The sequence below is a fragment of the Leiobunum rupestre genome, chromosome 10 (genome assembly GCF_980474605.1).
Source record: "Leiobunum rupestre chromosome 10, qqLeiRupe1.1.hap1, whole genome shotgun sequence".
Lineage (NCBI taxonomy): Eukaryota > Metazoa > Arthropoda > Arachnida > Opiliones > Sclerosomatidae > Leiobunum > Leiobunum rupestre.
In genome coordinates, this window is record NC_143393.1 from 49,238,623 (window position 1) to 49,263,446 (window position 24,824).

Genomic DNA, 24,824 nt, shown 5'->3' on the forward strand with positions numbered 1-24,824 from the left:
GCATATAAATATTGGAACACGTTATTCATGTTGCTTAATTTGAAATGATTGTTTGGAAATCAATAGGTTAGCAAGACCTTTCGGTAATTGCTTCTCTCGCGTAGTCATATTATTTTTGTTGTGTTTTTTCAGAAAAAATGTAAATAAAGTAGAATGCTTTTAATATTTTTTTCTAAAACCAACATTATTAAAATTGTTTCAAAATCTGTTTTCTGGATATGGGAAGCTATAGATAAATCCGGATAAATCGAAGTTGTCATTTCTCTTATTTGTTTAAAATAAAACAACGGAATTGTGAATACAAAGGAATTTCGTCGAGGGGTGGGACATTGAAAAAATCCAGTACAATTAAAATGTAAATATAAATACATAAATCGAAAATCCAAGAATTTCCCTCCCAAAGACTTTATATGACAAAAATCCAAAATATCGTCTAAAAATGAGGTAATTATCCAACCCCTCGGAACTCGCCTGTACAAATTTCTTCCAACATGTAAAATATAGCGTCTTGATTTATCGTACGTTCAAACTATACCACTTTTAAAGGTCAATTAGTTAGCATATCAAGTTTCTTCAACTAATTTTGAAAGAATTAAACTGTGTGACACCAAATAAAAGTAATCACACACTTTGGGGTACCAACTAATATCGTTGTCGAGTAGGTGACTGATTACTTTTGATGTTGGATTACTTTTGATGTTTGATTAAAGTCCAGAATAGGGTCTCTAAATTTCTTACACGCAGTTAACCCAAATTAAACTTACTTTTCAAAAGTCTATTTCATATTTATATGGAAATCAATTCAAATAGGTGAATTAATACTAATTTATTAGAATTCTCCTGGTAAAAATTGAAAACAAACAACTCAGGTCAGGATCACAAATTTAGAGTTTGCTACGACTATGACAATCGGTCTGAGATTCTACTAAAATCTGCTAAAGGTACTATACTACAGTTTTAATACGGTTTTGAAATGGATACAAACGCGTGGAGTGACGTAAATTAATAAACACATTTTCCCTCGCATACGTTTTGCATCCAAGTTACAAGATGGAAAATATAAGAGCTTACCTCAATGACGCCAATTTTTAAATGATTCATTCCACAAATACGCACCATGCTGGATTTGGTCAGTTATTATAAAGCGATATAATTGTAAGGTGCAATCTGAAAGAACTATCGCTGTATGAACACGTGGTTGAACATTTATATTTATACAACTTAAAAAACGGATCAGCCCAAATTGAAAGCGTTCCCTTACAAATGAACAACTGTGCCCGTGCTGGCTCAGCGTGGGAAACAGAAAACGTTTTTATAACAGCTTCACTTTTGTGTGTAGACTTTTCTGTGTAATAATTTTTCAATAACTTACTCCTGTGAAACTGCGGTGAGAAATTTCCTTTTTGTAATTGAGTTTATATTGATTCATTGATCTAGACGCTTTGCTACCAATTCAAGCCTGCATTTGTAGATGACATTCTTCTGTTCCCCCCTTTCCATAAAAACGTCTTGAGGTTAACAGTAATAGTGAGTGTGGGGAGCTGTTGGCTCGCGTAGCATAAAAGGCTTGGTGCCACCCTTCTACGCAGTGTAACCCGGGCCCCTGAATTAAGGTATTAAATGTCGCTATATGACTTGGGCCTAAGGTGGTGCCTTGTGTATTAGCCTAGCCAATTACTATTTTATAATTCGTTCCTAATTTGCAAACTATTCAGTGCTATATTGTTTTGCCAAGAATGTACAGATTATCCTTCGTGAGAATGAATATGTTGAGACGATCCCAGGTAGGTTTTGGAGACCTTCAAGTGAATTGGGAAGATCCCTCAATTTCGACTCAACGAAGTCATTCTCATTTGAGTAAGTAAATGCATCCTTAACTTTTACACTTACCCGTAACATCTTTCAAAATACTACAGTTTTCCTTTGATTTGACAAATTGGAAAAGATATAGAACATACCTTTCGGCAAAACTAATAAGGTACTGGTAGGTGTTAAAAAAATTAAGATCGAAAGAGATAAAACCGTATACCGACCTTCGAAATATCAGACACATGTTTGAAGAAATGCCACTGATTTTTTTAACTATATTCTACAGCACTCACTTTTATTATTTTCGAAAAGTTAGGTTTGGTAGCAAAATCTTGTACCACCGACGTTGTGCGATTTAAAATCTTTTGAAAGTACTTTCCCAGGGCCGGATTAACCAATAGGCCGAATAGGCCTGGGCCTAGGGCACCAAGCCTACAAGGGGCACCAAGAGGGTTTGAAAAAAATTGAAGTACAAAACTTTAATCATTTGCTTTTCACAAAATATTTTCCGTAGTAATTTTAGTAAATGCGTACACCCCTATGAACCAAAAACGTTTGATTGTCACATTCTCTGACGGACTGCCATCTAGCCCCTGACGACATACTAAAATGAATTTTCCTTCCATTTCTCAATTATAAATTGAGGAAGCGCCTAGCTCGCTATTGAAAGGGGGCACCAAAATTAACTTGGGCCTAGGGCCCCAGAAAGTCTTAATCCGGCCCTGTACTTTCCTCCAAACCATTTGGCTATATATATATCTTAAAACTGCTTACCTGGGAAATTTAGTTTCACTAAAATATAATGGTTGTAAAATTTGAAAACACTTAGAACACTAGTCTAACCGTTATCTCGGCTAAAATGTGAGTTCTCACGAAGAAATAGAAGTAGGTCAATCGATGCGAATAGAGACAGTCATCTTGACTTTTGCAAATGGATGAACTCTTTGAAGCGTTAACATTGTGAGCTGGCGTGTGAGGCACCAGCGCCGTTCCCACTCAAATAAGAAGTTAATCAACGTAACTTTATGTAGATCTTTTCATCGACAGGTCAGCTTACTCTGCCATTTAATGAAGTGCACCCGTAAGTCACAAGCGAAGTTCGCTTCTGGCGGGATGAATAGTTTTACATAGATGGTGACATCAAATTTTGTCTCGTTACGCCATCTTACGCCCGCTAGTGGAAGTAATACGAATCTTAGCTGGTAAAAAAGACTGTACAATTAGATGTTCCATGTTTTGAATCTTAACATTTGATTATATTATACAATTTCAGGAATCCATACCTCTACTTGGAATGCTTATCGAGGCAGATTTTCGTGTCGACGTGGCGGACGGTTTTTTTGACGTTACTATGTTAACTTAACAAACAGCTATGTGAGAGGGAATTTTTTCTCCCGTAGGCGGGGCCCAAGCCGTCAGAGTGATCTTACCATACGCAGGGCCGTCTTTAGATGATTGGGGGCCCCAGGGCAAAGTGATAAGCGGGGCCCCTAATAATTCCAGACAATTTCTTAACCTCCAATGCGAAGCTCATCGTTGCCCTAATTTACAAATATTGGTTCAAATAAAAAATATCACGAAAAGACATGTTTTAGATAGTTAAATAATTTTAATAATTTGCCTTACAAAAGTTGAAAATGGGGCCCTCCAGAATCTTGGGGCCCTAGGGCAGTGCCCTATTTGCCCAATGGGAAAGACGGCACTGACCATACGCGATGCGGCAGGGATAAGCATTGGGTATTAGCCTAGCTGATTATTATTATTTTATTATAAGTATTTGTATTTAAATATTAAATTTGTTTTGGAAATAATTAAATAGTAAAAATAATTATGTTCAAAATAATCAAAAGTGCTCCAAGCTTACCTTAAAATGATATTGTCTTTATAAAAGACCCAGAATACAGGCAAAGTTGGCTGTCAAATAATCTGAAGTGGCAACGAAAAATTATAAGGGGCTCCGGTCTCTGTTTAATTAGCGAATAGACACGAGCTTCAGTGTGAACACGGCATTGAATATCGTGCAGTTACGCGTTAATCGAATCGAAAAACCTATAGCAAATAGCAGTACATTAGTTGCAGAACTCAAGTTTACGACGCTCTCTTATAACTTGTATCGATTGTAAGTTCATAAAATAAACATGGGATAATATAATAAAAGTAAGAACTTATTTATGTTACTGAGGAAATATGAGGTAACCCTTTGGCACAAACCTGAAATACTATAGTGCCCTGAAAAACGGAATTCAAATTGAAACATTTTCGCTACCTGCAGTGCATGGCTTCTTTTCAAATATTTACTAACGAGACAATAACTGATAATCGTAAATCTGTTTTCCTATTTAAAATTAATTAACTCGTTAAATGAATCCTTCATTAACGTAATCTCGCTGCAATGAGTCGTCACACATCGCAATTCTATACCGCAACTTAAATAATTAATCGTTTTAAGTAACACTAGTTAGCAATTTAATAATCTCAGTTTTCTAGGGATAAAACATTAAATAAATTGGCTTAGTATTCAAATCAATTTACTAATTTTGGGGTTTATGGAGGTATTATAATAAAAACGTTTGGAGTATTTGTAACGTAATTTATGAAGGGTGGGAGTATATCTAGAAGGGGGTTTGGAAATTTTTCATAACGTTATTTGTGAACAGTCCCAAAGATAAAAATAAAAAAGTCAAAACGACAACGCGAGGGTCGCGTTATAGTTTTCTGCTACACTTCGGATTCTAAATTTTTGAAATTTAAAGACTACACCATGTTTTTGCCTAGATAATGGAACACATCGAATAATATTTATATGGATTAAGTAAAAATATTGATCTAGAGAGTGAAATGCGTTGTTTAAACTTAAAATTTCGAAAATGGTGGAGTTTTGTTTGAGAGAGGAGCTTAGGTTGACTTAAAAGTAGTAATGATAAATCGATAAAATAATTAAGAAGCTGTTATATATGAAAATCAAAGTATTCATGTACGTAAGAATTCTAATTGAACCTATGCAGCGGCGAGTTATATTCTACTTACCATTGTTAGTGTTTACGCTCTAGACGAAAATATTTTTATAATATTTTTCCGTTTTTATCTTTCAACTACCAATCTAATCGTTAAGGGTTTAATCGCGTTTAACCAAAATTATTGTAGAACTAATATTACCAAAAGTTTATAATTAACCGCACCTTCCTAAAGCCAGATTTGTCTCCGCGTGATAAACCAAATTTATCCGAACCGGCAGATTTTCCACGATTCATCTTCTTAATTAATTGGTCTAGTTCAGGTTTCGTAAACTGCCCGTCAATGTCACCAGATTGATTTTGTGGTTGTATATATGGAGTAAATATTGAATAAAGGTAGTTCTAATAGGCCTTGTGTGAAATGGGATTCATTCATTAACTAACAGCCCCCAAAAGTATCCATGGCACTAGCTTGGATTAACAATCTGACTTTTATTCAAAACGAAGCAGGATGCTCGCGGGCGGGATGGAAATATTGAAAATCCTTGAAATACTGTTAATTAGCGATTAGCACAATTGAAGAATCCAAAAAACAACAGAATAGTGCGTTCTCATTTACCCAAACTAATTATCATTTACCCAAACTAATTCTCATTTACCCAAACTAATTCTCATTTACCCAAACTAATTATCATTTATCCAAACTAATTATCATTTACCCAAACTAATTCTCATTTACCCAAACTAATTCCCATTTACCCAAAATAATTCTCATTTATCCAAACTAATTCTCATTTACCCAAACTAATTCTTATTTACCCAAACTAATTATCATTTATCCAAACTAATTCTCATTTATCTAAACTAATTCTCATTTACCCAAACTAATTCTCATTTACACAAACTAATTCTCATTTACCCAAACTAATTATCATTTACCCAAACTAATTCTCGTTTCCCAATTTTAGTCGGAATTTACCCAATTTTAGTCGGAATTTACCCAATTTCATTTCCATTTTCCCAAATTGGTTTTCATTCACCCAAATTTATTAGCATTTACCCAAACCTATTCGCATTTATCCAATTTGGTTTCCATATTCCCAATTTTGTTCGCTTTTACCCAAATTGGCTAACATTCGTTTGGCCTCAACGTGTTTAATTTTTGACAATTTCACTAAATGCAAATTAAAAAGACGAATAACTGTCGTACTGACTGAATATTCTACCTTCCATTGTATGTTATTAAATAGCTCAAATAAAGAATAAAATTTCTGCAAATTTGCGTTCTTTACTTAAATTTTTTTTAATTTATTTATATTCTTCCTGATAAGAAATGCGAGGCCTATTTGCCAATTAAGCTTTCTACTTTAACCTTTTAGTAATAAATTGATAAAAAACTTTTAAAAGTAGTATCTTCGTAAAAATGCCAAAATACTTCGAAGTTTAAAGACAAAAAATGAATCGAACTAATTTCCACCACGGCGGGCTTCTTGTGTTGAATTTCCCTTTGTATCCTTTTGGCAAGTGGTTTATTTACTCATTTATTTATAAACTGTATGTTTAACAAGATTCAAAAAGATAATCCATGCCCTATGTTATAATAACGCTTTAAATTAAAAAATTGAGAATTTCCCTATAAATACAAATAACAGTGAATTTTAATTCTTAATCATTTATTATTAGCAGCACTGAAATTGTGTTAACCCAGTGTGTACGAAATTATGATTGTTTCGGTAAGAGTTCTGTGTTATGACAAAGCGGGGTCTTTTCGATCGGGTTTGTATCGATCGCTATCAATATTCATTATATTGGTATCGATTCGTCGAAATTATCCATTTAAAATCCAATAAACCATGATTTAGAATTCGAAGCGATCAAAGAAGAATGTTAGCGGGTTGGGGCCAACGCTGTCGTCAAAGAAGGTCGTGCACAAAAGCGTTCGACATTCAACCTTGACGGCTTTAGCACCTTTTGGGTACCTTAACAATGGAGCCGTTGATGTCTTGAGTAAGTTATAAGTAAATTGTCTGTGAAACAGAGGTGTACTTGAAACTCAACTAGTAGTAGTAATTGCGGGTTAGTAAATTATTCGATAGGAATCGCGGGCGTTAGTATATTACCTTGAAAGTCTTCTACACCGTGAAGTTTACATATTGAATTGCTTGAACGAAACAGCTTCTATTAAAGGGGCTCCAAAGTAAAGTGCGAAATTTACGGTTGGGGGGAAGGAAAAGTATGCTCAATTTTCTTTGTTTTGCCACCGAACTTTGGAGTCTCTTCAAGTTTGTAGGAATGTACCCTGGGCACACGCGTCCGAATGTTGCCCTAAATGTATGCGTTTCCTTACTGCTGGCCCTTATAACGATGTTATGGGTTAGTGTAAAATATTTATTGAAATTGGAAATTAAAACTTCAAAAAATTTCCATTTGTCTAGAAATTTAACAATAGAGATTAGCTAAGAAGGTCTATTTTTTCGACACTATGTATAGTGGTTTTAATTTAAAAATAATTCAGTCGAATTTTCCGCCCTCAATGAATAGCGGTCTTTTTGCAATTTCTCATACATTGGTTTTTCTTTTTGAATTGTTATATTTTTAGGTAACAAATCGTACGGTGAATACGCCACCTTGAAGGAGAACCTGGATAATTCACGTTTAGCGTCCCTCTTAAGACATCCCGCTGACCTTGAAGTCCAAACACGTTACAAGAGACAATGCATATTGTCCAAACGGGCGGCCATACTTACTACTCTAATTTCCAGTCTTATAGCGTTGGTGATCGTCATGGCCGCCGTAGTAGGCGTGACTGTAGTGAAGCTTCGAAAATCTGAGTCAAGTAACAATCACTATCGATACTCAAGTCAGATAACGGTGGAATCCATAGTGGTATCTTACAACGTAACTACTGAAATCATACCAGTAACGTTTTGAGTATTTTTACCGTGTACAACAATAATTACATTCTTAAGCTTGTTTTCTACTAGCGCGCGTGATAATGTTATTTTCTTTACGCGTGTAAAAAAGTTTGAACGTTTCAAAGCTGAGAAACGCGTCGTTGCGCGTGCCGGTGGAAAACAAGCTTTAGAGAGAAGTATTCTGCTGACGTTATTTGTTTGAGACGGAAAATTCAAATTTACTGCTGCTTTTTTAAATATTGGTTTCGAGTTACTTCCAAATACCTTAAGTCATTTTTTAATCTTATTCGTCATGGCGTTCAATTTGAATTGTGATGCGGTGAACGTTTCTTCAGGCTTCGTTTATAAGGCCTAGATGTAATACTCTCTCATATGGAATACTTCTGACACGAATAAAATTCAGTTTTCTTATCGGATAAAACTAATTTAACAACTCTTTTAAGACTATTGCAGAAACGGAATTGGCTTCAGTAACGAAAGCAACAACTGAGGCAGTTTTTACAACGGTGACCCATGACTCCCATTCCACTTCCGGCACAGATCGTCTTCAAACATCCGGTGGATTCGAGACGAATGACTTTTATATAAAGCCCTTATTGGACCTTTCTTTTCTGGACCATCCCGAGGACGTCAGCGCGCCTGACTTCCCCAAGACGTCTGACCCTATTCAAGTTCTCTCCAGCTTTATGGGACTTTTAATTTTATTACTCTTAATTTGATAAAGTTTTTATGTATTTTTAATATCACCGTGAGAAATAAACTGTCAACAAAATAGTGATTCTTTGTTTTAGGCTTTTACAAAACACAATTGAAATAAAACTATCTCACAGACTTGATTTGGATTATTTACACATCTACGCCTGGATGATGTTGCAGTCGATCCAGAATAAGCCGTCGAGTGCACTCAACCTACCGAATAAAAAAATTAAATTTACTGGCCAAAAGAGCGAGGCTTAATATGCGGGTCGAAAATATTTTTAACGCGGTAACTGTCGTGCATTGGACACTTTCAACATAGTGAGTTGCACTGATTAATACCAAATTTCAAGCATTGCGGTGTTGTTTTGATGTAAAAGATAACAGGCCCTAAATGGGTTAGAGTGTGCAATAACTGGTGGCTTTACCGGGGAGTCGGGGTCCGGCTCTTGTAACCCATAATTGCGGTGGTGCACTGGGAGATGTTAGCTCTGATCAAATGGTCCTATCTCCACCTCCGACTTCGGTCAGGTTTGGGCTGGAAACTGAGTTTAGGATCAGGCTAACGGAGAGGGTCCAGGCAGCCTGCTGTGGAGCAACGGGTCTCCGTATGAGGCGCAGTGGTCCTGTTTCCCGGCCTTTTGGGGTACCCCGGGATCTCCGGTGCCAGCTGTGCCGGGTTATGTGGACCCCTGTGTGCCCGTCGTTCCCCTTTAGAAGCTCTCTCCAAACGGTATGACTCTTTTCACGCGTAGGTAAGGTGTCAGCTATAGCATCCACTCTTAATCCCACTGCTGTGTGCGAAGTCGGGATTGGTCGGCGCATTGCTGCACCTTCTGCTGGGTTGAGGGGCTCGCGTCGAAGGTGCGACCATCAGTAGTAGGGTACTACTACCCATGCTGGATTTGTCACCTGTCCGGGCTGTGGGCGTTGGCGTAGGGCACTATGATGATAGGCCTCCGGTGGTATGGTCTCTGTTACTAGGTACACTGGGCAATAAATTCTGACACACTGTAAACGATAACAAATCACTTTCCCTTCGCCCTATTTTCAAGGCATTAGAAAGTTAAATAAGTAACGTACTAGCATACGAAGTTAGACTTGGCAGCCAGTAGCGTACGGGCTTCAATAATATGAATTAGACGGTAATGATGGATGTTGTAAGAGCTAGTTAACGTTAATTTTTGCTTTGTATATAAATTTATCCGGTTTTCCGTTTCTTCGATACTGGCACCGAAGAACTACAACGCTCAGATTTAGGCATTTTTCTCTATTTTGAAAATAGCAAACCCAAATGGACCTTCAAAATTTTTATCGCCAAAACATTACAATCTTATAATAAAAATAATCTATTATACGGAAAAAGCTGTAGCTTCCACCATACAAAATCACCTGCCGCCGCCACCGTCTCTCTGTAAAGGGGGGAAGGATCTAGAATTTTGAAAGTTTCGGGCTGTCAAGGCCATATAATTCGTCACGTGGTCGACAAAACGTTCGTTTGAAATGGGGGTTTACATTATTCCGAATGACCTTGACGGCCCTACGAATCCTGTACGGCCGACTATTTCAGCTAATACGAAGTAGGACGCAAACGGACAGTGAGGGGGTACCTCTTTTAGGCTGCTTTTCCCTTTCGGTTAGAGATACAGTGTCCATGGTTCACCTCTGTTCCAAAGTATAAAGTTAAGTGTCAATAAAATTTATTAATAATTGGCGTAACTTCGCTTAACAATAAGATGAACAAGACTAAACTTTTTTATTAAATATTTGCTACGTAATTTAAAGCGAAGGTAAAAGTGGACTAGACCAAACTAAAATTACGAGTTCAAATCCAATCGAATTTAATTTTAGAAATATCGGTAGAATTCCCAGCCAAAATCTCTAAAATGAGAAACTTCTGGATTCGCGATTACCGGATAGTGATATTGAGGGCTTTATTACACATCAAACATTTACTCTGTTGGTACTAATAATCGAGCTTGCTTTTTATACACATAATTATCTTGTGAATATTCTGTAAAAGTATTAAAATTAAAATACCGAATATCCTAAAATATATCGTTTATTTCATTTTTTTTAAATAAATAACGACACACCAACGAAAAGGGTACAGATATTACAGAGATGTCTAGATTAAAGAAGTTTTATATATATTATGAAAATTAAAATTTAATTAAAATTATGCGTTACAGATCGCCAAATTTTTCATTTGTATAGTTTATAATATCGATGAACACAGTTAAAGTCTGAAGCCTCGAAATGAATATATCTCGCTAAATCCGGTTATTGATTCAGTGGCTTTCATTGTCCAGTTACAATTACTCGGACAGCGTAGCCCCTCGAGAATCTCGATTTGAACTGCACGACGAGGTGCTCATGGCCAACTCCTCCGCTGAGGATTTTAGCAGTCCCACCCGAGCCATCGTCCCAGCAATCGAAGACGGACACGGAGGAGATGACAGCATTTGCTTTGCTCACTGGTGGATGGTAATCGATGACCTCTGTTCGGTGCCTCAGAGGTCGGGCTGGAACGTCGTTATAGAAGTGGAACAAGACCTGGTCGCCTTCCCGCGGAGATCCAAGGAACAAGTGGTGACTCCTAGTTTCTCCCGTGTGATTATGAAAGAGCTGTTGCCAAAGCTTGACTGTTTCAGTTGTTATTGTGGATCCAATTGCGAAGCCCTTTTTCAGTAATTGTAAGATTTCCATCGCCACCGCGAAAGTGATTCAGTTCCGGCAGTAGCAATCTATACCGATTGATTTGCAACAGTCCTTTGATTTTAATTCAATATCTATGACACCAACTAGCATTATACTGAATTCGCGGATTTAAGGCATAGTCCACTAGATAAAATCGTCGCTTTGAAAAGTTCTGCATTAGAAGTAATTACGCGATTAGTTTATATCAAGCCCCCGCTGCGCGAAGAGGGTGAATATAAAACTTCATGTTCCGCCTATGTGTGTTTGGTTTTTCCCCATAAAAATGTAGATCGTTTGCTACTCTGTAATATTTTCTAATTTCATGATATCGCTGTATATGTTTGCGAAAAAAGAGCACTTATCAATGCACGGTTTTGTTGACCTTTTTTCTCCTGAAAGATAATCAAGCGAATATTTGTTTTCGTATTTCGAATTCATCAATCGCAGTTTATTTTTTTTTGCGTTGCAATTGTGTCATATTTATAAATATTCGGTACGTACGTTTAGAGCGATTACCATTATAAAAATTTAATCAATAGATTGCTTCTTTAATTTTTATAAAAAAAACCATCAATTTAAAATTTGTTTAAAAAATATTTGAAATCGTATACACTAAATAGCCTAATTCATTACGTTTTCCTGTAGGTAGGAAACATGGAATTAAAAAAATCTCGATTTCGGTTTGGACGTCCACTTTCAACCTTGAAACGGGTTAAGTGTTGGCGTAGGAGCGCCAGCGTCCGTAAAACCATAGCCGTCTAAACCCTTAAGGCCTTTTTACGAATGATCATAGTATTTTTTTCCTGACATTGGTAACCTGCAATTTTCAACCGCAAGATGTCGCTCGATTAAGGAAAAAATAACCCAAACAAGTTGGGCAAGACATAATTTTCGTCATTTTGCGCAGGCACGTTTGGAGAAATTTGCTCTAGTGGAAATCGGCTACTTGTGTTTTGTTAAGAATCATGTAAATTATATACAATTATATTGTTGAATTACGAAAACTAAACGTTGTTTATATTTTTCTATTTAAAAACTACTTTATTGCAAATTTAAAGAACTTTCGTAGATAACTTAAATATGAGCTGCTATAATCATAAGCCTAGGCTTAGAGGTCCCAGCCAAGCCAGCCTAAAACTACAAATAACTTTTTATTATTGTTTAGACGGCTATGGTAAAACAAACCAACTAAAATATATCTTCGTTATCTATTGAATACTTCATTTTCTAATTTGTTATATATATACGGTCAAACCTTGTTTTATTATTCACTCCAGAATAAAGAGTTCGTCATGTTAATCTAGTATTATACTCTGATTAGTGTAAGCCTAGTAAAATCCTTCAGTTACAACATCTACATTAGGACCCTTTTGTTACTGAAGGATTATACTCTGATTAGTGTAAGCCTAGTAAAGTCCTTCAGTTACAACATCTACATTAGGACCCTTTTGTTACTGAATATTATTCGGTCTTCTAAATTATTTTGCAAAACGGATTTGACATGCTTTCTAAAACTTTGTTTTACATCGCCGGGTATGTGTTTTTCCAAAAGAAGATTTTTAATACGCAAGATTATAACAGTATAACTTACTTTCAACAGTTCAACTACGACAACAAACACAGCACCCCACACAAAGAGAACGCAACCCGTCAAAAGTCGTGCATTTTCTTGCGTATATCAAATCTTCTTAAACGGAAACGGCCAACCTTTTTCAAATATCGCCTTATTTGCATATCAAAAGATCAACAAGACGTTCAATATACTAGCACGTACCTTATTTTGTCTTGAAAAAAAAAGTTTTGGTTCTAAAAAGTTGAAATGCAAAATAACGCCAAGTAATTGGGTTTGAATTTTCACCGCCATCTTAAGGTGTATCGCCAGCGCCAGCAGCACCTTAGTAAGCGATTTGCGAACTATCCTAACTTTTAAAATCGCGCAATTTAGGCTTAGGTCTCGTATAACTGGAACGCGCCGCGCGTGCAAAACAAATCTTTCGCGTCTTCAGCATCGCGCGCTTTTATGTTGTTTTTCTGTCTCACCGATTTCTCACCAGGTGTCGCAGCGGACGAGCGCGTTTCAATTTCCCGAAATATCTTTTTTTTTATTAAAAATTACCTATTAATATTTTTTAATCTGGTTTTCACCTTAAATTTCAGCTTTTAGCAGGCTATAGGGCTATCTAACTGGTTAAAGCTTGACCGTTCCCCTTTAAACATTCGAGAGAAAGTCTTAAGGGCTATGGCAAATTATAAATGATAAATTATTGGTGATTTCGTATAAGGTAATGTTACGCGTATTTTGCTTTTTAAAGAAATAGACTGACAGATAATCATTTAGAGCAATTATTCTTACTTAAACAAATGTGCCTAAATAGAATATTTTGTATTTTGAAATACTAAAATAAAGAATTATATTTTAAATACGTATCCTAACAATTATTTAGTATTTTATTTTAAATACTTATTCTATCAAGTATTAAGTATTTTAATTTAAATTGTTATTGATACGAAGAATAAAAGTCAATATCTTTTCTCGTGATCTACAAGTAGATTTTATTATCAAATTATTTACTGCGATATTTTACAGTATATAAATTTCAGTAAATGAAGTGGAAACTATTCAAAGGAATGAACCTACTAATAGTACACCAAAGTTTACATCGATACCTTTGACACACCAGGTACTATGTACTGTGCAATATAAAAGTTACAATATGATGAATTTATTTTATTCATAACAAACCTATTTATAAATGTATACATGGTTCTGGAGATTTGAAAAACCGAAAAGGTTTGGCTGCGTAAAAATATATAAACAGGGGGTTAATTTGGCAAAGCTTTCGTCCTGGTTGAAACTAACTTCTCTTGAACAATGTAGGGCTGGACTCCAGGCAGCCACTGTTTTCGCTATCACGTTGTGCCACCCCTGATAAGGTTTTCCGCTTGCTAAACATTCCACGTTTTTTTCTTTCGAATTTTCTACAATTAAAAAAGTTATATTTATAGTACCAGGAGTTCATCGAGATCAGAGTATTCGACTGCCGTTTCATCATCGAGGAACTAATGCAGAGACGCTGCATCAGTTAAACTGAAGGAGCAGCAACGGGTGGACCAATCCCCACTTCACACACAGCAGTGGGAGAAAGAGTGGATGCTGTAGCAACTCCAGCCGACACCCCATCTACAGAGGCAGAGAGACAAACCCTTTGGAAAGAGCTCCTAAAGGGGAACGGCGTGCACCGGAGATCCCGGTGGGAGTCCAAAAGGCTTGGAAACAGGACCGCCGTGCCCTCATACGGAGGCCCGTAGCCCCACAACAGGTTACCCAATCCGCCGAGGCAGCCAGTTTGCACAGACCCTCTCCATTCGACTGGGCCAAAACCCAGTATCCAGCCCAAACCTGACCGAAGTCGGAGGTGGAGATAGGACCATTTGACCAGAGCTAACATCTCCCAGTGCGCCACCGCCCTTATGGGTTACAAGAGCCAAACCCCGACTCCCCGGTAAAGCCACCAATTATTGCACACTCTGACCCATTAAGGGCCGCCAATTACAAACAAGTCAGAGCCGCTATTTCGCTTTAAAGATCTAATCAGTGACCATTAAATATTAGAACCAATCCAACGGGAGATAAACGAAACCCCGTTTGATTGAATACTATAATAACTCGATGATCCTCTAGAAATACTCTCACGGAATGTCTCCTATTACCGCAGTGGGGTCTACTTTAAATCGAAACGAAACTTACGTCTAATAATAGTTTCCTATTTTGGTCTCTCCGTTTTTTCTCTTCAAAGCCTGAAACGTAAACATTTTATAACTTAATTTGAGTTTAAATATAAGTAAAAGTTTTTATATCGTGGTATGTGTAGAAACATTTTACGGAATTGGATTAAATTTTTATTTTAATTAGGACTACAGAGCAACTGCGCTGTAACCGTAACCAAAGTTTAAATTTTCATCAGCAATCTGAGATATTCCAAGTTGAATATAGAACGTGTGAGAAAAAAATTAAGCTTAAGTAGTGAGTGTGCAATAACGATAAATTTATCTGGACATTTTTGACTCGCTGAATGACGTAGTTTATGTTCAATAACTGTGGCATGAAGTACAAAATACGCTTCTGAAATGAAGCGACTGATATTCGTTTAGTGTAGGGTCGCTAGAGAAAGGCTAGTGAATACATATGAAGGCCTCGAGGTTTGATTTAAGCATTTTCAAAAACATGTTTAAGAGTTATTTAAATATGCTTATGAAACCGTTCAGACAAAACGAAAATAATTTTTAATTTTTTGGCGTAAACCCGCGAAACTCATTTTGCAGCACCTTCTTATTGAAAGGGGCATTTTAGGGACGCCTTGTTCATTGGGGCCCGCATGTGTCTCAGGTCCTACGTGGTCGTCCTTTTCGCCACTGCCATATTCTAACATTTCATTCGATTTCGTTCGATTGTGTTCATACTACCAATTTCGCCCTTAAAGGGGAATTGTAAACCACCCTAAAATTCATTAAACACCATTTAAATGGATAGAGGACGTCCGAAAATGGTTATACAAAAAATTTCATGTTAATATTTCAAGTATTTGATTTATTATTAGCAACCAAATTTCTTATTTTATCCCCCCCCCCCCCCGACTCGAGAATCTCAGAACCGCTTGGTTGAACCTACCTGCAACTCCATCTCGATAATGAAATATTATTTTCCCTGGTTTTATCGTTTTTCGGACGGAACTGTCGTCTGCTACAACATTCTCCATGGCTTTTTAACCGAGTTATATATTCGTAGATTGTAGTTTATCGTGTTTTTAAAATGCCTTACACGCCGCCATTTCTCAAATTTTTGCCGCTTCATTCTTTTTGGCACTGCACGTAGGTTCAACCGCGATTTCTGAAATTTTTGGAGCCGTTTGATGTCAAGGTTCGTAGAGAAAAATACACTATTAGGTTGGAGCATTCCCACTTCTCTAAAAACGGCAGAAACTGGGTTTTCGAAGTGGGGGGTAGAAAGTATTTTTTTCCCGAATTCGGACGTCATACGTGGGCGCTCGACACGAGTCGCGTTGAAGCACCGTGCTTGCCGCGGCCGCCTGCTGTAGCTTCAAAAGCCGTTCTTTGTATTGTTTTTCTGGTTTGTTAGCGGTATTGGATTTTATTTGTTACAATTTATAGATTATGTAATAATAGTATATTAATATAATAATATTATTCTAAACTCTCATTATGAATTTAAGAATTAAGGTTTGTTGTCAACAAACCTTAATTCTTAAATTCATAATTGATCAACAAATTGTTGATCAATGATATAAAACTTTTGTTAGTTTAGCCTTAGCTGTGAAATCACTTTGCGAAATTTTAATTTCCTTCAACGGTTTTAGAAATAAATGAAATAGTGAAATTACATTATTAATCTATTATGCACGATCCTAATTCCATATAACTATCACCTCTAATTTAGTTTTAAAGAATCCTGTTTAGTTTAATATGTATGAACATAAATTTATGCTTGAATTTGGTTTTGTTCATATTTGTAATATTCAATATAGTATTGTTTTGTCATAGCTATGTACTGCGATATCCCGCCTGAAATATGCTGCTGTGTAAAAATGGAATTGGGAAAACGAAAAAAAAAGGGACATCATATCATGGTTTCCGAAAAGATGAAAATTTACAAGCTCTTCGGCCCTAAGAATCTTAATGTTGGTTACAAAAATGTACGAGTCATTTTTAATCAAGACTCATACTAATGACATAACAAATAAGTGTCTAACTAATGAAAGATGAATTGTAAAATATTTTGTTAAAAGTATTCTTCGAGAGGTTGAATTTTTATAATAATTAGCTAGGCTAATACCCTAGGCCGAAGTCAGCTTGCGACATTTAATGCCTTATTTAACAGTGGTATATGATGGTGGTAACAAGCCTTTCGTTCCACACAAGTAAGCCAACATCTCGCTACTCTTAACTATTATCATTAATCTCAGCGAGGAATCTATCAGATATCTTTTTTTTGTTAGGGTGAGGACAATAATACAAATGAACTATTTGAATCAGCAGTACCACGAGAAGCGAAGGGAATAAGAAAGCCAGAAGTAATAGAAATTAAGAAAGTAACCACATCATGTAACGTAAACTCATGCTTTTTCATATAGAAAATATTTGTGCCCGAAATGAAGACCATTGCCAAAGATACGGAATGTTATTACTCTATTCTTGAAAAGGTTGCAAAGCTTTCATTTTAGTTTGTTAAATAGATTACCTTAAATTTATAAAAAGAAAATATGCTATTTAAATAAATATTTGCTCTTGAAGCTATCTTTGGGTGTTTTCACACGAGACAACTTTTCAACCCAGCAAAAAGAGTCAAGTTGGGTCAAAATGTTTAGTCTTTAGTCATTTTATATCTTATAAATTAAGTCTAGATGATTAAAATGTTATTGAAGTGGGTAAAAGTCCCTGGTGTAACTTTTTAAAAGAGCATTTAATGTTTTTATGTTTTGCGTGTTCTGATAAAAATTAGTCAAAAGTCAAACGATTTTTAAAATGAGCGAGTTCTGATAAAAATGTTGTTATCGCGGTTTCTCTTTTATGTAATTTGATTTCAAGTTAAATTTATCCCATTGTTCAAATTATTGTTGTACTTAAATAAAATGATTTAAACTCTTAAAGTTTTACTTTTGCAAAATTTTTGATAAGCCTACAAAATTTTATACTATTTATCTGAGGTTTGATAATTATAGCTATATTAAATTTTTACACACGCCATATATATTTTAATATTAAATGAAGATATAATTGCTAAGAATATAACGAGTTTATTATAAAAATATACATTACATACGTAATTATAATTTATATTACTTACGTAATTAACTAATATAATTTATGTTACGTACGTAATTAACTAATTATATAATTTATATTACATACGTAATTATAATTTATAATACGTACGTAATTAACTAATATAATTTATATTAATTAATGAACTATTTATAAATTATATTACAAACGTAATTGTATATTTTAAATTATATAATTTATAATATATATATATATATATATAATTGTATAATTCAAAACCATTATTAGGAAAATTGTTTTAATACCTGATTATTTGGTTTCTGACAGACACCCATATATAAAAATAAGCTACCCACGAATATGGGTCAACCACGTACGACGTCACACTTTCTCTCTCTCTGAGCCGTTTCGGAAAATCTCCAAAACTCGTTCGTTGAATGTGCCCCCCTTGGGTTTGATGTAGGTTGCGGAAAAAGTAGAGTAACTTTTTAAATACTTTTCCAATAACTATAAAATTTCATGGACATAATCCTTAATATATTTTCTATCATTCGGTAAAAAAACCTCGTAAATTTTGGTTTTGGTGACAATTCCCCTTTAAGCAAAATACGGGACTTTTCCCTGGATTTAAGTCAACCGATTCCTATTGCTCACACATTTTACGATTATAATTTCTCTTTTACGAGAACAACAGTGATAGGACTGCGCAAAAAATAAAAAACGGGGACCAAGACTAATTAAATAACATTATGAATCTAATATATAGTTAATAAATAGCTTTAAAAGACTAAGCCTATCTTGTTCTCAAAGTAGCGGACGAAAATCTCAGGCGAAAATAAAAAATAACTTTGATCCAGTTTGGATTCATCAAAAGGGACTAAATCATATATTTTTAAGCGATAAGAATTTAGTCATCTTGATCAATCTTTTTAATTTTTTTAAATTAAGTATTAATTTTTTAACTGCTTTGCGTCCAACTGCCAAGTTTCTTTTATTTTCTGGCATATATCCTACTGCAGGTTTTATTTATTAATTTACCTCTCATTTAATTATTTAACTGCCAAATTAAATATTGTTTTATTCCGATAGAATTCAAATTTCTGTGAACAATTTTTAATCAAATTGGAATTAAAAAATCGATTTAAAACGTTTTATTCCACAAGGTTTTACAATTGATTCAAGAAGAATGTATAAAATTCTTTTTCATTCCAATTTGATCAAAATTATTCGATCCAAACAGAATTTGATTCAAACTGGATGTATCTCCATTCCAGTTGGATCCCAATTTGGAAATTAGACCAAGTCCTTTTTGAAAAGGCAATATTGGCGCTTAAAGGGAAATGTATTCGAGTATTTTAGCACGGAACTCGAACAATTGGAATGCAAATCAAAATACCACTTAAAAGTCAATTATTAAGGATCTTGAAGGTTTCAAAGTTTGTTTACCTGTCAAAGTGCTAATTTCAAATTGAAATCGTCCTTTTCCGCTCGGTATCAATATGAATGGTGACTCTTTAGCTGCAAATATACATCAAGTGCAATTTGTCAATTTAAATTTGAATAAAGCTCTCAATTAATAGCATTGGTTTTCGTTAAAGAATCAGTACTTCAAAAATGTGCTTGAATAGCAGACCTGAATTTTTTAATGACATAATTAGCATAAGGTTGATGGGAAATTGCATTTCATTGCGTAAGAATACGAATAAATTGTTATGTCATTATAAGTTTCAGTGGCCTATGTATTACGGTGGCATTTTAATATTAAAGTAAACTTCTTCACGGATGTTTTTTTCTCTAAATCATAAAGAAATATTTACTCCATTATGTTTTCGTTGAATTTTCGACTACGATTTAATAGTCGAATAGTTAATTTTTTTAACTACTGCTTAGTAAACAATTTATTCTAGTATCTTTTTTACTAAACGGAAGTAGAATATTATATTATAAAATAAACAAATCGTTACTTTAGTTTAAAAAAGTCTTATCTCTAGCTTTATTGTAGCCCAAGTTAAGATGTTTTTAAAATGATGTAACATAGAAATATAGGCATGGCACATTACCCTTTTCAACTCGATGTTTCTTCTTATGTTTATTTTTAGCAGCGTCTAATTCGACGAATAAATTGAGAGTGAGCAGAACTAAAATTAAGTAGCATTTCATTTTATCCAATATTTCAAGCCGGTAATATATCACTCCGTACAAGCTTTCTGTTAAACCGCCAATGATTTGTCTTTCCGCATTTGACAGACAGTTTTCCGAGGTTTACACGTATACTGTTATTACATTAATCTCAATCGAGATATAGAACATTCTGTAAAATTCCATTTTCCCAACGTTATGCAATATTTTCAAGGGAATTTTTTATTCGAGTTTTGGATACAAGCCAATGCGCTTCTGCCAATGGACCGTCAAGCGTCGAATTACGAAAGATTGAACAACCATAGTTCCGTTTTCAATGCCTTATCTAGTTAAACTGCCCAATTTCAGTTGGGTGGGATATTTATTATCAAAGTTAAAGAGAAAGTTAGGTTTCGTGATATATTTAACTAAATTCACCCGGCTATTAAGTTTACCTCAGGAAAATAAATGGATGGTAAACTACCATTCTTAGATGTTTTAGTTAAAATAAATAATAAAAATATTATGACAAAAATCTACCGGAAACCTGACTCTGTTAATAGCTTATTCCGGCTTATTCCCCTATAAAAATCTGAGGTACCATATATAATAGTTATAAGATAGGCGTTTATAAAACTATGCTATGGAGAGTGAAGAAAAATTGTTCAGATAAATTAGATGTTGATATAGAAACTGAAAATATCAATTTGGTTAAAAAAATAGTGATTGTGACCGAATTATAATTTCTTCCCTTTTACGTAAAATTAAAATCTCGGAGTCAACGAAAAAATCTGACTATATTAATACTCAACCTTCTCCTATTTCAACGTCGTTTCTCATAAAATCGAGTTTCTTATAACCAAAAATTTGCTAAATAAATTGGAAAATAACTTTGATAAGGTAAACATAAGCCCCCATCCGTAAAGAAATCGGTTATAAGTACAATTCTCTGTCATATGGGAAATTCCCGTCATAACTGTATTATTGTCTGAGTAAAAATAATGAAATTTATAAGTCCGCTGGTGCCCTCTACATAAGAAATTAGGGCTGTGCGTGTACTCGAACATCATCGATTTTACGTCGAGTACTCGACCTCGAATAAGTATAAGTAATTGGAAAATACTCGTTGATTATCGAGTACCAAAAAATTGGATAGTCAGGTACTCGATTATTCGAATAAGCTGCTCTAACAAGGAGACGAGCCGAGGTGTTATTCACCGATTTGCTTCGAATTCGGCGATTTAGTAGACCTTCATGTAACTGGAAATTTTGGGCTTCCGTTTTGCCATGGCAACCAAAAAGGTTTTTGACAACTAAATATAAACTTTTCTTTATGGGATTTAACAAGGGAAAATCTTATAATAACAGGGTCCCTCCCCCCTCCCCCCTGTGAAGTATTTGAAAAAATTAAACATTTTGTTGTAACAATATCTTACTCAAATGAAGATTAAGAACAATTATATTTTGGGTAAATGCGAATAAATTTTGGTAAATAAAAACAAACTTGGGTAAATGCGAATAAGTTTGGGTAAATGCGTATTTACCGAAACTTATTCGCATTTACCCAATTTGTTTCGTATTTACTCAATTTTACACGAATATACCCAATTTTATTGGAATATACCGAAACGTTTTCGCATTTACCCAAACTTATTCGCATTTATCCAATTTACCCAAATGTAAAAATTATTCTCATTTACCCAAATTTATTCGCATTTCCTAATTTTATTGGCATTTACCCAAACTTATTCGTATTTACCAAATTTAGTTTCCATTTACCTAAATTTATTGGCATTTACTCAAACTTATTCGTATTTACCAAATTTAGGTTCCATTTACCTAAATTTATTGGCATTTACCCAAACTCATTCGCATATACCCAATTTTGTTTCCATTTTCCCAATATTATTCGCATTTACCCTAATTTTTTCGAATTTATCCAATTTTGTGTCTATTTATCCAATTATGTTTCCATTCACCCAAATGTATTCGCATTTACCCCTAACTTTACTCGCATTTCGTAATTTTATTCGGCATTTACCCAAACTTATTCGCATTTATCCAATTTCGTTTCCATTTATCCAATTTTGTTTCCATTTACCCAATTTGTTTTTCATTAACCCAAATTTTATAGCATTTACCCAAAATTATTCGCATTTATCCAATTTGGTTACCATTTCCCTAATTTTGTTCATGTTAACCCAAATTTATTGGAATTTACCCAAACACATTCGCATTTACCCAATTTTGTTTCCATCTACCCAATATTATTCGCATCTCCAAATTGTATTCGCATTTACCCAATTTTGTTTCCATTTACCCAATATTATTCGCATCTCCATATTGTATTTCAATATACCCAAATTTATTCGAATTTATCCAATTTTGTTTCCATTTATCCAATTATGTTTCCATTTACCCAAACATATTCGCATTTACCCAATTTTGTTTACATTCACCCAAATGTATTCGCATTTACCCAAATTTATTCTCATTTACCCAAATTTATTCGCATTTCCCAATTTTATTCGGCATTTGTTAAAATAGAGCTAATACCCACATAAGCAATGTTGCTTGTGCGTGATCAAGTAACAGGACCGTAGCCGGGTTACAATGCGTAGGAGGGTGGTGGCAAGCTCTTCATGCCAAATGAGCCAACCGTCAGCTCCCTACACTTACTATTACCGTTAACCTCAGCAAGTTTTTATGGGAAGGGGAAACCGAAGAATCCAAAACTTATTCGCATTTATCCAATTTTGTTTCCATTTACCAAATGTTACTCACATTTATCCTAGTTTGTTTCCATTTACCAAATGTTACTCACATTTATCCTAGTTTGTTTCCATTTACCAAATGTTACTTGCATTTATCCTAGTTTGTTTCCATTTACCAAATGTTACTCGCATTTATCCTAGTTTGTTTCCATTTACCAAATTTTACTCGCATATATCCTAGTTTGTTTCCATTTACCAAATTTTACTCGCATTTATCCTAGTTTGTTTCCATTTACCAAATTTTGTTCGCAGTTGCTCAAATTCATTCGCATTTACCCAAGTTTGTATTAATTTACGCAAATTTATTCGCATTTACCAAAAAAATTAATTGTTCTAACCTAATTTAAGTTAATTTACCCAATATGACCGAATTTCACCAAAAATAAAAAATAAAATCTTCATTTGAGTAAGATATTGTTACAACAAAATGTTTATTTTTTTCAAAAATTATATGATTTTCCCATGTTAACTCCCGTAGAGAAATGTTGAGATTTAATTGTCAAAAACATTTTTGGTTGCCATGGCAAAACGGTCATAAAATCGACAATGAAATATTACCCCTCAGCCATCTCGGAGACGTTTTTATTATTATGGGCGCCGATCGTTTTTTGCGCCGCTGAACGATTTTGAACCCAGGAGGAGGAGGTTAAGGAAACGTTTCTACGTTACGATTGACTTCGAGGGATGATTTTCTTCCGGGGGGATTCGGTCACTTCGGTGTCTTGAAGATATGGGTATCTCAAACGACTTCGGATAGGACGGTATCGGTTAAAGTGTTGTCTGGACGGGATGATTTCGCTGACCATTCGGTTGATTCAAAGGGGATTGAATTATCTTCAATTCATTTTCTCTCTCGGACAGTCTAACACGAAAGGTTCCTTGACTCTGGTTTCAGCAGATCGAAAAACGCTCCGATGTGCAAAATTGCATCTTTCGAGGATTGTTATTTGTACTTTGCATTTTTTATTCAACTTGGTGAAAAATCGCGGAACGGAGTCCGATTTTAATATTTCCGGAGAAGGTTCTTGGGTCGATCTCGTACTCTAGTCGGCTTTCTCCAGTCAGAATGGGTATTGTCTAATTTTTCCGCACTATCTTGGTTTTATTCTCCTTCTTTTGGGGAGGGTTGAAGCGTGGGTTTTGGTGCACTAATAACTTTTGGTGGTGGTCTTGGATGACGTGAAAATGCAACCAAGTTTCTGATTGGCTGGAGATGATCTCAATCCGTTCAATTGGCAAAGACGCTTTATTGAGCTTCGTAGTTTCTCTTTTATCTGGTGTGCGTGGATGACAAACGGAAAATTTATCCATCGTGCTGTGAATCTGGGCTCGTATGAGGGAAGGCTTCGAAAACGGGCAAGTTGCCATCAAGGGGTGATGTTAAGTGGCTTCTTCCTTTCGTGACCAGTTTTCTAGGCACTACGGGTGCAGTTTCGTTGTGCAATCGTCATTCGAAGTTGTTTTTATCGACTATCTATTTCTTTCACTGGGGCCAGTTTGGTGGGGTTCAGGGGAGGTGTGAAAAGGACCTGGAAGGCTCTCTTTAACTAAGCCTTAGCTGAATAAATACTAGTCTTGGATATTGAATGTAAATTCCAGGTTTACTTAATAGCTTTAACTTTAACTTTATAATTGTTTTAGGGCATTTTAGGAATACCAAATAATAATAGCGTCAGATTTCCAGAACCCCTGTAGCACACGAAGTCGTTTTAGGGTCACGGTACGGTCGAAAAGTCGCTTTATAGTCGACGACCAAATGCCGACCTAAAGTCGTCCGAACGTTTTTCGACACTAAAACCGTAAATCCTTTTTTGGGACTATCTATGGTCGGTATGCCGACCATTATCCGACTTAAAATAGACCTTACATTTAATTATTACCCCTGTAGCACAAAGAGTCGATTTAAGGTCGTGCTTGGGCCTAAGGTGGTGCCTTGGGTATTAGCCTAGCTGATTATTATTATTATTATTATTATTTATTATTGGACTGACGAAGTAGAGTAGAGTAAGGCTGACGTGTGAGAAACGGCTTTAGCCTTTCCACCGAGACAAGTTCTG

At 35.2% G+C, this 24,824-nt stretch overlaps 1 protein-coding gene and 1 long non-coding RNA gene across 3 annotated transcripts; one reads left to right on the forward strand and one right to left on the reverse strand.

Annotated features, from left to right (window-relative positions):
* Positions 1-6,340: 6,340 nt before the first annotated feature.
* LOC149926122 (uncharacterized) lies at positions 6,341-8,456 on the forward strand. The gene is made up of 4 exons (XM_090160230.1): positions 6,341-6,496; positions 6,626-6,770; positions 7,363-7,682; positions 8,122-8,456. The coding sequence occupies exons 1-4, from the start codon at positions 6,485-6,487 to the stop codon at positions 8,395-8,397; spliced, it is 753 nt and encodes a 250-aa protein (XP_090016356.1). The 5' UTR covers positions 6,341-6,484; the 3' UTR covers positions 8,398-8,456.
* LOC149926123 (uncharacterized) lies at positions 8,090-20,102 on the reverse strand. Of its 2 annotated transcripts, none has more exons than XR_016476883.1 (4): positions 19,936-20,102; positions 19,322-19,393; positions 14,823-14,872; positions 8,090-8,587 (listed from the first exon to the last, which is right to left on the reverse strand). It is a non-coding gene; the product is annotated as an uncharacterized LOC149926123 (long non-coding RNA). The 2 variants fall into 2 exon arrangements; XR_016476884.1 differs by lacking the exon at positions 8,090-8,587 and adding an exon at positions 13,613-14,053 and having other exon boundaries at positions 19,936-20,100.
* Between the last annotated feature and the right edge of the window lie 4,722 nt (positions 20,103-24,824).

Coding starts and splice junctions, on each gene's coding strand:
- LOC149926122 (XM_090160230.1), top strand. Junction 6,771..7,362: donor TGGAGCCGTTGATGTCTTGA/GTAAGTTATAAG, acceptor TTATATTTTTAG/GTAACAAATCGTACGGTGAA. Junction 7,683..8,121: donor TAACTACTGAAATCATACCA/GTAACGTTTTGA, acceptor AACTCTTTTAAG/ACTATTGCAGAAACGGAATT.